Source organism: Metopolophium dirhodum, chromosome 6, assembly GCF_019925205.1.
Source record: "Metopolophium dirhodum isolate CAU chromosome 6, ASM1992520v1, whole genome shotgun sequence".
In the NCBI taxonomy this organism is placed as follows: domain Eukaryota; kingdom Metazoa; phylum Arthropoda; class Insecta; order Hemiptera; family Aphididae; genus Metopolophium; species Metopolophium dirhodum.
In genome coordinates, this window is record NC_083565.1 from 24356462 (window position 1) to 24371425 (window position 14964).

The following is a 14964-nucleotide window of genomic DNA, read 5'->3' on the forward strand; positions in this document are numbered from 1 at the left end:
ACTATATTTTGTTTTTTGTTTTTCATTTAATAATAATTTGCGTTCATTGTGCAACGGTTAAATTCCTTAAAGTCACGCAAGAGATGTTTAAGACTTTTTGTACTCTATTTTTTTATTACAAAAAACAATGGTTTTTAATCTTTTTTAATAAATATATAAGAATAAGAGAAAACTTTAAAGAGTTTTCTGGGTAGTTCCATTTATGATTGTCATAATAATTGTCACTGCAGTGTAATAATATGTATCCTGTACTCTTGTTTCAATCTATGATTTACAAAAAAAAAAAAGTGGGCAAGTGGATGTCGCTCTGCTGTACTGTAGGTTACAAGTGGGTCACTGTATAATGGATGGTATTAAATTTGAATTCAATGATATATCATTGTATAAGAAAAACGATTCTGAGTGGAGACGATATGTCAGTCTAGGTATAAGACATATTATACACTTATCTATGGTATTAAAAAAAAAATTGACCTATAATAAATTCCAAATTAATCATATCACAATATCCATTAGGTACATATAACGCGTTATACATCAACAACAAACCGTGATACTATCATCATAATATATCGATGAAAATATTACAAATTAGAAGTTTCAAGTGCCCACGAATAATATTATACAATCACAACAAAATAACTAAAATAGTTATTCTAGGTTTTTATGTAATTTCGTCCAAATTTGAACTTAAAATGACTATACAAATAAACTGTGCTTGTGTATTTTTTAGATTTTTTGGTAACCGAATTATCTATTTACATGGAATCTTGTTTTAAATTTTCAATCCTTAGCTATAAAAACTGAACATTTTATAATTTATTAATTACAATGGTTGATAATTTTCGAGATTTTGATAAATTCTGTCCAAATTTGATCTTTAAATGCTTATAAAAAAAAACTGTGCCTATGTATTTTCAATATTTTTCAACTGCTATTGTAAAAATATATCAGGAGTCTTGTATTAAATTTTTACACTTTTTGGCCCAACAGATAAAACTTTATTGATATTTATAGAAAAAAAAACTAAAAAAATTGAAAACTGAAAATGCCCGTAAACAGCTCAAAAAGTGTCAAAATATTTTCAAAATTGTATGGTGTATAGGAAATGCTAATATAAACATTCTGTGAAATTTTCATGTATCTACAGTTATTCGTTTTTGAATTACAAGAAAATAAGGAAATCGGTACATGAGAAATCGAGTGAATATCTAATGTTGTAAAAATATGAATTTAAAACGCTCATAAAAATTTAATTTGACTTTCTTGTAGAAATTTTTTTTTTGATAAAGTTAGACAAACTTATGAGGAATCTTGTATTAGATTTTAAAATCTTAGATTTAAAAAGAAAATTTTTTATGAATTTCTAACTCAAAATAATTTGTAAATTTTCGTGATTTTTCCGTATTTTTTCAAGATTTGAACTTTAAACGTGTATAAAAAAAAACTGTGACTAAGGATTTTTAATTTTTTTCATCTGCCTTTGAAACAATAACCTAGGAGCCTTCTATTAAATTTTCAAGCTTTTTTACCCAACAAATAAAATTTTATTGATATTTATAGAAAAAAAATTTAAAAAAACTGAAAACTGACAATGTCCGTAAACAGTTCAAAAAAAGTCAAATTATTTTCAAAATTGTATTGTGTATAGAAAATGCAAATATAAACAACCAGTGAAAATTTCATGCATCTACGGTCATTTGTTTTAGAGTTACACCAATAACCAAAATCGATTTTGTTAAAAATCGATTTTGCGTAAAAATTCCCGTTTTTCCTTAATTTTTCTTTTGTTTTTCACATCGCTTTTGAAAACTACTAGGAAATTAAAATTTTGACCTCCCCAATGCACCAACGATATTCACTTTCCCATCGAACAAGATACTGAAGTCGAAAATCGAAGATTTATTTCGACTACTTATCGTGTACACAGACACAAAAATAAAAAAATAAAAAAAAAAAAAAATAAAAAAAAAAACACACATCATTGTAAAATCAATACATTCATCGTTTCACTCAGAATCTAAAAATCTTAAAGCTTAATATTATTAAATAATAAACACTGTTTTTTACTTGTTTAAGACCAGTAACCACTGCCTATAAATTCATTATAATGTTTATTAATACTTTAAATAAAATTAATCGTTATATTACTATCAAGTATAAATTTTTTTCGAGATAGGTGTGATGTAGCGTAATAATAAGTATATTATAAATATTTTGCCCTCACTTAAATCACATTTTTTTTCTGATATCGTGTATATTTATTGCTTTTTGTATGTATACAAAACCCATCGTTGAAGCAATAAAAATGTAGTGACACTTTATTATGATTTATGTTCCTCGACATAGTCTGCGTGGGTGTAGATTTTCTTTGTATTTTTATTTGATAACATTTATTTTGTCGAACATCCGAAGTAAAGAAATATAATCCTACTGAAAATTAAGATTAACACTAAACGTGTTTCTTTTTTTTTTTTATCGGTGGCGCCGTTTGAATTTATTTTAAAATTCTCAAATTGTTGTGTCAACCATTTCGATGAATGTTAATAACATAAACCTAGAATTAAACCATAGAACTAAAAGTAGTTGTATATTAGTTTCATGACAATAGTTTATTTAAGATAATATTATAATCTAATTTAATTATGACTTACCAGAACGTTTTTTTTTATTTAGGTTCATTGCTCATAAATTTATTTTTGGAAACATGATTTGATTTAATAGACTATAATAATATAGTACTATATAGTATATTATAATATCAAATTTATATTATATTTTATAATGAGTGTCAATGCTATTATTTTATTTTCATTATTCCAATAAATTAATAATTTAAAAAACCAAACATAATGTGTATAAAACTTACTTTTGTAGTTACTTGATGACTAACTTAACTCAATTTTCGCTGAAACATTAAATAATTAAATTCAACAGTCAATTGGATACGAACAGAATACAACTGCAAAAATAAATTGACGGTTTTACAGTTAAAATATTTTTAGAAGCTATAAAGAGTGGCAGCGACGGATATGCGATACTATAATTGTTACCTACTCAACATAATTTACTACCCAAAACCAAGCGAATCCCATTGGTGGTGAACCTATAGTTATATATTTCTGATTAAATCTGTTATCGTCCGTATTTAGAGAAACCGTTAGAGTATAATAATAATTCGTCATATTATCTATTTAACCCGTTGTTTAGCTTTCATAATATAAATGGTTCCGGATAAACACAACATGCAGAGGCAGTACAACATATCACTTTGGTACGGTGCAAGTCTAATGTATAAATTAATATAACTATACAAATATATTAGTTTACATTTTAGTGTTTCGGATCTCGAGCAATTTTTGTCTGAAAACCATACATTGAATTATAAATTAAACTTATGGTTAGCACACGCTCACACAGCATTGCTGTTATGTATGTGATTGTAGTATTTCACAAAGTAAAAATATATGAATGATAAAAATGCTTTAATTATTATTATACCACATATGGTGTTAAAAACGACCGTGTCAGTGTATGTGTGATGGATATTATATACCTACATGGCTACACGTGCATATCATAATATATATACATTTAGTATCAGGAAAAAATATAATCAATCAAAAATCAAACCAAACTTCGTATTATTTTTCTGCACATATATGATTTGCATTCAATAAAAAAAAATCGTTGGTTATAACAGTTTCAAAAACATAAATTTGTATTTCATGTTTGTAAGCAATTGGTAAACTCACGAAATAGTATTTTGCCATTCGTCCCTGAAAGTTTACAAACTTTAACAACATATGATTTAAACCATGGATTTACATTATTAAATTTCATTAGTAACACCTGTTACACACTTATACCTACCACTAAGTGCTAACGTAATATTAAATAAAAATAATATATTATATACAATATTTCCTATTGTAATTTCAGATTTTCGAACACTTAGATGTAAGTGTTTTCGTGTTGGATCATTACTTGATCATTTCACCTCAATTTCGACCTATGCTGATTATATCTACATTTGTGTAACATGGGTTGTATTTTTATTTGTATATTAACAATCAGTCGCGCGTTTCCTTAAATCGAATTTCAATTCGTTTAATATTTAAACACTTTTGGAATAATCGTGGTAATTCATCTGCACACAACTACCATTTAGATATTCAGAATGATAATATTCGATGTCACCATATTTCAATAATTAGGTAATCAAGTTTTTCTTACGACCGATTTCTTCTTCGCTTTTTGGAATTCCAAAAACTACGGTGGTCAGTAGAATATTATATGGTATTGATAAAATACGGGTATTTAATCCGTTTTATATGTACTGACCAGTCGGTATAATGGGTTTTATATATTGTGATAAATTTACCTTCACAAGTAAAACATAACTTTTAGATTAGATCGATGAGTGTATTGATCTTATAACGAAGTGTGTGTTTTATTTGCGTGTCTGTCAACCCATGCTAATTATATCTACATTTGTGTAACATGGGTTGTATTTTTATTTGTATTGTAACAATCAGTCGCACGTTTTCTTAAATCAAATTCCAATTCATTTAATATTCAAATACTTTTGGAATAATCGTGGCAATTCATCTGCACACAACTACCATTTAGATATTCAGAATAATAATATTCGATGTCACCATATTTCAATTATTAGGTACGCAAGTTTTTCTTATGACCGATTTCTTCTTCGCTTTTTGGAATTCCAAAAACTACGGTGGTCAGTAGAATATTATATGGTATTGATAAAATATGGGTATTTAATCCGTTTTATATGTACTGACCAGTCGGTATAATGGATTTTATATATTGTGATAAATTGACCTTCACAAGTAAAACATAACTTTTAGATTAGAGGGGCGAGTGTATAGATTTTTCAATGAAGTGTGTGTGTGTTTTTTTGGCGTGTCTGTAAACATATTTTGGAGCAGCAAAAATGCTAAAATTTTGAACGGCGTTATTTTTGACACTCGATTGTGCAAGAGATTAATTTAGACACGATTAGGTATAGAGTCGTTTGGATATATTGAATGTATTTAAATTGATAATCCTATATGTGACTAAATAGTTAAATCACCACTGACTAACAGCTTTATTGTAGTATTAAACTACCAGCTACACTTCATAATTGATTTTTTCGGAAAACAAAATTTATCGGTAACCCAATATTTTACGTGACGTGGTTTTTCGTAAGCGAGTTGAAGGATTTGCGAGGCCGAAGGGTGAAACAACGTTAACCATGCGTATAATTAGCACATTTTGATTTTGATTTATTTTTCTCTCTATAGCTATTCCTTGACATTGTCAATTCCAGCTACGCAGTTTCTCCACAGAACCGTCACCGAGGTTAAATGCTCGTTAACCATTCGATACTCTCTGCAAATAGAGCAAGAGGTTATTTTCCGAAGATCGTCCCTCGTGAAAACGAAAGTATAGTCTGTCGGAGATGACGATTGCCGACAAATATCGTCTTAGTAAAATACGTTTGTCTTCTCTATTATATATATACTACTCCGATATACCTATCGACGACACGACCACCGTCTACTAAACAGATAATTTAATTTAATTCAATAATTAATTTAACAATTTAACTAGATAAAATTACAATACGGTTTGAGGTAATTTCTTAAAACAGACTTTTTTAAAATGGATAGAAACTAAATTAATTGATGTCTTATGTGGTTTTTATAATACAGAATCGTTTTTGCAAACATTATTTTTTATTCTCGTTGTAACATCAGTCATCAAAACGATCGTTGACATTTTTTTTAAATCTCGCTACAAGACGTGTGACTTCTGTACACAAATATGCCATAATAATAATAATAATAACAACTCCAGAAGCATTCGTCTTTGGTTTAAAAACTTATTGACGCACTAAACTCCCAAGTATTATGACGTTGTATTCATGTGTCGGTATGTGAAACTCCATTAAGCTTCTTAAAGTATTTCCATCCACATAATACTATGTTACATACTTACATATCGCCGTATAACATGACGAGGAAACTCTTGAGAAGACATGGGTAAAATCTAATGACAGCGTTAGACATTTTAAAGGTTAAGTTTACCACAACTATATACATTCAAATATATGACGGTTTGTCAAATATTATATTTTTGTTCATAGGAAACTACTACTAAATCATTTGTGATAATAAATTATTCAATGGTTAATAAACATAATATTATATACTTGCAGCAATACGCAGCATACGCATGCTAAATAGTATAATTATTATACTATAATATTTACTAAATTATGTTTATTGAGGAATTTTAATGTTCCGTTGAGTGTTCACGGATGTTAACTTTTTATTTTTACTACAAATTGGGTACAATTAATACTTTTAAAATGACATAATGACGTCACAGTTGCGGTGATGAAAAGACACCCATTGGTCACGAGCGTTCAATTAAAAAGAAAATTTAATTGATAACGACATTCAGAAACACATATACATACATGTTTAGCAACATACAAGTGTTTGTGTACGACTATAGAATTAAATTGTTCGTGAGACTAGACTGACATTGTGACGTTAAATATAATTCAAAATGGCCGAGAACCGCAATAGTGCGATGTATGATTCGTTATTATATATTATTATAAAATATCTCGATTTTCACAGCGGTCGAGTTTTTATCGTTCCACGCGATACATAATATAATATAAGTGTCTTGTGGTGATGTTCGGAATTTTAGTGTATATAATATATTAGATTTCTAACACCGAACCATGTAAATTGGCAGACATGCGGTGTTCTATCAATAAAACTACGTTTATGGTAATACATAATATATCGTATTTAAAAATATAATAAGTGCGTAATTCGTTATGGCGTCTAACAGACAGTTGTAATCAAACAACGTGTTTACGCCTCTTCGGTAATATATTCTTTCCTACCTATATACACGCGTCTGTTGGTGAAATATATGAAGTGAATTTGTGTCGAAAGGATTTGGATGAAATGCAATATGATGGGCTCCACTTTCAAGAGTAAATCGTTAGACGTAACTGAAAGCGGATCTTTTAGACGTCTTTTCGTATAAAACGCCCTTTTTAGGTTTACAATGTTCCTTAAATTTCATAAAAAGTGAACGAAGGCCTAGAAAATCGCTTAGGATTTTGACTAATCGAAAAAAAAATATAATACATTTACGGTAGATCGCGTTTTGCATTCTAAAATTTGCGTCTCAATATAATAACGGAGATCTACAGAATAATAAATTAAGTGTTCGAATCGAAACGGTATTATATTACAACAATGTGCCTACTCTCTCGAGGCCCTCTCTCTACTATTCAATAGTCCTCGCACTCTAGTTCGACTCACTGACTCAGCTTCGTGATCCGACCAAACTCGTAGATTATAGGTACCTACTCGATGAATCGCTTAACGCTAAACACTCAATATCTCGATAAGTTTTACAGTTTTTGAAAATATATTTTTACATAATTTAAACTTCAAAGTCATGACAAAACGATTTCTATTTTTGTCTATTTTTTCGTAACTAACTTTTTTGAATGACAACATACATTTCTGATTTCATATTCGAAGCAGACATTTCTCTTTGAACATTATTTGTATAAAAATCAAATTATTGACGAGTAGGTAGTTAAACTAATAACAATTTATAATTATTTTAAGTTTTAACGAACAGAATGGAGTGGCACGTGGATACCCCGTGAAATGTAAAACGTAAATAAATATACGCTTTAAAGACTTATAAGTTATGAAATTAAAAGTGATCGTTGTCATTCAAACATTTACAAAATTATAACAATAGTAAATATCTAGTCAAAAATATAGTTTTGTTATGTCTTTAAGTTATGCAAAATAAATATATTTATTGATGTTAGTATACTTTTCAAGATAAAATGTGTTTACAGTTGAAATAATCACCTGTATATAAACATAAACGAATAACTATAAATGAAGTGTACTATATACTCCAAAAGGCATTCACGTAGTATGTAAACGGATTTGTCAAAGTAAACGCAGGTGAAGTGAATAGTAGTTGTTAAATCATGAAGAGGATTAGTTACGTGAAATCGTACACCACTTGGCCACTGTGTAATAGTTTGGCAATAATTAAGCGTTGCTGAAGCGTCATAAACAATATTGTGTATTGTGAAGTATATAATATAATTATATAAATATAGCAACGGAAATAATAGCCTCCTGTGTGACGAACCATACCGAAACGTCGTAGTTGTTATTGAAAACTATTAAAACTATTGTGTAAGTTATATGACAGTAATATTATGTTGTATTGTATATATATATATATATATATATTATAACTGCATTTTATTGTATCTATCATATCTATTATTTAATAATATAATAATATTATGGTCGATTGGTCTACATTTGACCATAAAAACAGTTTTAATTGTAAAATCCACACGCTCTAAAATATTGCATTTCTCATCGCACTCTCAGTATAGTACCGCCGTTTACGCATCTGCTCTTTTAATTCGTGTAAAAGTTATGTATGAGAAGGATTCTGTATTTAAGTTGTTTTGTCTATTATAAGCTATACAAACATACGGATATTGCTTTTGGATGTACATTTGAGCAACAAACAACAATTAACTACATTTATTTTCATTTATTATATACATTGGTTAGGTTATTGTTTTTTTGTCCAACTTCGCCTGTTCGTCCAGTAAATTTGTAAATTTTACCTGGCAGATTTCGTCACTGGTGTATTTCTATTTTCGTATTTTACCTGGCTTAACTCCATCGTATGTGCAAAATATTGTATGTGCAAATTTACTCTACAACACTTTTTCCATGTTACCCATATCTGCTTTCCTGTATGCCTTACCTGTTCCACCTAAGCGTTAGACTTTTCCTCTAAAACCCCAATATTAATGTTTACTCAATTGTAAACAAATTATTCTAGACTTCAAACATATAATTCTTATTTATGTAGATACTCATATACAGATCGGTTTCAGATTTTGTTAAACGTCAAGTAGGTACCTAACCTGCCGTAAATATTTTCTTTATACTTAAATTTTATCTTGAATAGTTGGGAAATAAAATAATGTTATGATTTTTGTAAACATTGTAATTAATTGACACATACTTAAAGGAATAAATAAAAACTACGCGGTTAAAATTGTTCGTTCAAATATTGTGTTTTAGATGTAAATACAGGTTTAAGAATTCGTGACTAAACTATAACTTGATTAATCTTACATGAAATAGGTACGTGTATAATATTAATATATTATAGATAGTATTATGCTATAATAAAAATAATATTATGTTAGCAGCCCGCACAACTATTTAGCAACAGTGTGTATCAAAATTGCCTATACAAAGTGCCGTGTTCAAAATTATATCTCTGTTGTAGCTAAGTTATAATAATATAGTTTTTCATAATTATAACACGTATCGATGAGAATCTCGATAAATACCTTTATAACTATTTGAAGTATCATTAAAATGTTTGTTTTTAACAAAAAAAAGTCAAAACCAAAAGAGACTAACTGGGTAAAATTATATTTTTAATTATTTTACCAATCAATGGCGATAGTTGATAAAATATTTTATACTGATTTTTATATTTTTAAATTAAGCCAAATGAATATTTATGGTATAAATGAAGATAAGTGCACTCACATTTTTATAGTATATTTGCATATTTACATTTAAGACAATAGTTAGATATATTTTTTTTTAATTTAAACCAACAATAATTGGAAATTCACGAATATATTATTATAATGTAGGCAGGCATACTGTACTTTATCGGTTAAAATATATTATTATTAAAACTGTCGATTAAACATTGTATATTTTAAAAGTCTTATAAAAATATTTGATATTATTGACATAAAATTGTATTTGCGTTATACAACATTTTCAAGAAAATTTTACTTGTACTCTAAATCTTATAACGCCTGTATTGGCGATACTAATAATATAATTTGACGAGTTGCATTCAATACAGTTCACTTCACTATAAAATGGGAACAGAATTAATAATATTACATACCTATTTGCTATTGCCCACTCCCGACATTTCACGATTTTGTTCATTTTTTTTTCTGAAACGTTTCGTATTAATACATTTAAACGTAACTTAACGTAACGTGTATTATACTGCGTTCTGAACATGCATACTCCATATATCTATAAAAAAAGTCTAACTTTAAGTAGGTATTTTTTTTATCATGTCGTATTTGTTTAACGTTTTCTGCGATCGTAAAATTATTTCTATTGGTGTATAATACGAGATATTGGTAGATATACGATATTTTATGGGTTTTCGCATATCTTTATAATATATGTACCATAGTTCTGTTTTTCACGTAAATATAATATATTCAAGACATTTAGCGCAAATTATACCAGCTTCATAAATATTATATCGAGAGCAATATAATATATTCTGGCGATTTGCATTGGATAACGTTTTATCTTCTTCAGACGCCTGATGTAAGACTAATAATTGATAATCGATTACGACGAGATACAATGAAATCAACAATATGCATATTAATCGATTTTAATGTTTGTAATTTGCAAATTGTAACGCATTGTAATAATAATATTATACAAACCAATCACAAACAACTAAAATACTTACTGTATTATGTATGGAATTATTATTTATAATATAATAGAAATATAATGAATAGGTTTTTCGTCGATGGGATGGCTTAGCACGACATAAGGAAATACTACCAAAGTGCACTTATTGACTATTAAAAAATAATATGGGCAGCAATCGTAATAAAATAATAATTTTCAATCTATTGCCACCACGCCGCGTTTAAATACATACTTAAAAATGTGTATGTTATAATATGTACAGGTTATTTAGGACATACGTGACCGATAGTAGCTCAGATAAGATCTTCAATTTCATCGTTCTCATAAAATATCGTACAATATGAAAATAATAAGTAATTTATTGAAAAAATATTATTAAAAATTATCTTTACTATACCAGTGTACTCGTTTATTGACTATTAGAGTATCAACACCCTTCTTTGGGAATTGGGAAATAGGAAGAAATCCTCAGCCTTCAGAATGTAAAATGAATAAGACTAGCTGTGCAGTTAATCGATTTTGAGTGTCCAAAAAATTCGTCCGAACGCGTGTCTGCGCGTTGAGATGAAACTTATTCCCGTGGAGTACTAAAATGGGAGCATTTAAATACGTTTTTGTTTTTGATTATTTTACCAACCTAGGTAATTATTAATAATATGCATCATTATAATTGATATTATGATAATAAAATGCATAATATTAATAATTATGAAAATGATATAATATTATAATATGTATCGTCAATATTTTGATTTGACCTCCCCCTACTCCATCCCTTAACACAAAATTTGAAATTTGTTTACGGACCTGTGACGAGATTTTTTGCATTCATGTCTCTATTATTTCTGCAGGTGACGAACTCCGCCGTGGCCGTTCTTCGAGGAGAGACGATCCCCGGCGGCACACGCTGTCCGGCGATCAACATCACAACTATCAACCGGCCCTGACAAGGTCCATGGACTTGGAGGTGAGTCGCTCGACGAACTTAAATTTTCCGTTTTTCGATCTAAACACAATATACTAATATTAAACTTGGCTGCGCACGCAGATCCAACTCTGCAGTGTACGACTCCGACGTGTTTATCGGTTCAACCGCCTCGCCATTAAAGGGGCTGGAGCGTAATCCATTTTAAGGAGTAAAAACTAGGCATTTTGTATTTCATGTTATTTGGGTCTTGTGAATGTGTTGAGAGTTAATGAACATTAGTGTGTGTAATTCGTTGTACCGATCACGTTGCGTATAGGGGCATCACAGTAACCGGATAATATGTACGTCTGTAATTTGACTTACACACTGCATGTGTCACTAAATATTACTTTATAAAATTGCAAATATTTTTTTCAAAAAATAATTCCAGTGACTTCAATCACTATTCACTACGCTCAGTAGGATGTTTCGATTTAAATTTTGAAAGCAGATTTGAATTCTCCTCTAAATTTACTATGCTTTAACTGTCGTACATTTTTCATATTCTATATCAATGTATTTGAATTTGAACTATGAATATGATCTATTTTTACTTATTTTGTTAGTAAATTTTAAGTGAAAAAAAATACAAATCTGAAAATTAAATTGTCAAAGCATAGATAATTTAGTGACGAATTCAAATCTGCTTCCAAAACTAATATCAGAACATTATATTGGGAGTAGTGATTGAAGTCGTGAGCTATGTTTTCGACCGAAATTAATCACGCTCCAGCCCCCTTAAATATATTATTATTTTTATCACCGCGCCGACCACGCGCAAATGAAAAAAAAAACACACACACACCATTATAATAATTAATGTTTATTATTGTGCTATTGCTTTTACCGTAACTAAATGAATGTTTTGTTGTTGTTTTATTGCCGCCGTTTTGTTTGCTTTGCGGTGTGCGCTGCTATTATAGATGGGAACGAAAATGCAACGGAAAAAAGTAAGTCAGCGTCGCCCAACATTGGTATGATTACGGATATTTGTATAATAATATTTATTAATTTTCCCGTTAAACTTTTAGTATACGGGTTTTTCATCGCAAACGTGTTTGACAACATTGTTAACTGTTTGTATGTACTTACTACATTTAACGGCTTTATATATTTCAGTTAATTAAAATTTTTTTTATGTTTAAATCATACTCAGTGCCGGGTTTTTTAATATTCTTTGTTCACTCGGCTCTATTTGATTTTTAATCAATTTTTTTTGAACCGCTAAATAAATTTAATTTAAAAGACATCATAATTGACGGAGAATTTACCAGTCTCGATAACTTTTGTTACTCATTTCATGCGTCTCGTGTTTTTGCACGGTCTGTGAATCCAATTAAATATTGTATTTTTGATTGAAATATACCAAAAACGCATTTTTTTTCGATTCCTTGGTGTTCGAAATCTAATTGAACGACACACCACCATGAACCTTTTTAGTTTTTCTATTATAATATACTACAACAACTATATTATACGACTGTTTTGTAGGTAGGTACTTACCATCTACTACAACGATGTTATAAAAACAACAATTCGCATGTGTATATAGCTTCGCGTTTTTTACTTTTGATCCGTCACGTATTTTGGAAATCTGCGTATGGTTATATTTTTATGCAGGTGCTTATCCGTTGTCTTGACTACTACGTCAGTAGTACGGCAAACTCGAAAAAAAATAAAAACAAAACTTGAGAATACGACTTACGACCATATTATAAATAGGCAAAGTATAAAATCGGGCATTTCTCAGTGCACGGTGAACTGCAGCGGGTCATAGTAGTTGGATATTTTTAAATTTTTATACATTTCAAGAAAACATGTTGCCTAAGCTAAATATTTATTGTACCTATTATTGTGATGTACGTTTTTTGTTATACTTTACGACTTTTGAGATTTTTGGCATTTTTATTTTGGTTATATATTATACTATAACATTATACTTATATATTATACTAGGTATGTAAATATATTCACATTATTTCGCAATCTATTTTTAAATACATTCCAGTAGTTGACGCATATTTTGGTCGATTTATTTTTCACATTTCGTCGTCACTGATAGTCACGGTATGTCAGGTTTACGCTGGTTATTTTTGTTCTGGGATCAGATCGTCACGACTCGCATGATAATAATATATGCGCATATAAGTTTTAATTATAATTTATAATTAAATAGTGTCACATAAAGTTTAACAGATGAGTACTTTTATTTTGTAACACGAGTCGCTTTTTTATTATTATTATTCGGTTTCGATATTATGTGCCTAGACGGTAACGCGTAATAATATGACCATTATTGCGAATTTCACAAAATGTTTACTATCAAAATTAATTCGAACGGTCTTTCGGTTGTTCACAGTCTCCTGCGTCCAGAGGAGGATATCCACCGGCTACTGGGATGCTGTTCGATGACGATCCAGGCATAATGTCCGAGGTGGAAACCAGTTCTACCGGGTTCCGAAGAGGTAACAAGCAAAGGAGCTCATTGCCGGTCGTCAGAACCCCGTCGAAAACTTTAGAGCGACCATTGGGTAAGTGAGCGCATTTAAATATGCAAAATTTACGCAACCATTGTAATATTATAATGATATAGTAATCGATAACACACCTGGGAAGATTGAAAATTAAACACCGAGTGTTCTCGCAAGCTTAATGCTTTTCAAACTTTTGAAATGAATAACAATAATAAGAAAAACAATAATTTAATAGAATTTCCTATAACGTACCCACTAAAGTTGTTGTGTTTCCAAAATGTCGAAAGTCGAAACAGTATTTATTTAATCAAAGTCTTGCACAGCATATAATATAATATTATACTATCATAAATGTCTTTTAATATTGTCTGATGGAGCCAAAACGTTACGTATTAAAATAATATTTTTAAATGTCGATTGCGAGCATAATAATTTGTATGTTCTAAATACATGTCCGATAGCACGTTTTCTCGTTTTGTGTTCAAACTTTGTACATTAATAATGCAACATTATGGCGTATAATATACGACGGAATGAATCCAACCCAAAAATGTATTTGTGGAAACTTGCCGTACAACGTTGTCAAAAACATGTAGAAAGTCCAACAGTTGTACATTAAAAAAATAATATCTGACATTTTGTATTGTTATTTATAGACAAAGTTTCGTATAAAATGTTGTTTAGATTCCTAGTTTATCAGACACATTATTGTATTATTTTTGAAATGCATTATATATTCTAACATATTTTATTTACAAGCATTCGTTATTTTATGAGACTAAATGGATTTTTTGTTTAAATAGGAATGAGTGAGTTTATTAATTTAAATCTTATATAAAATCCCATTTAGGTATTATAAAAAGAAAACTATGCAAATTCCAAGTACGTTTATGCAGTCAAAATAATTAATTAGTAAAACAAAGCT

General features: G+C 29.2%; 1 protein-coding gene across 1 annotated transcript in view; it reads left to right on the plus strand.

Annotated features, from left to right (window-relative positions):
- The window catches only part of LOC132946910 (coiled-coil domain-containing protein AGAP005037), a 238621-nt gene that overhangs the window by 52570 nt on the left and 171087 nt on the right, over window positions 1-14964 (plus strand). Inside the window, 3 exon segments of the mRNA XM_061017029.1 lie at window positions 11450-11565; window positions 12489-12515; window positions 13925-14096. Coding sequence (XP_060873012.1) covers window positions 11450-11565; window positions 12489-12515; window positions 13925-14096 — 315 coding nt within the window.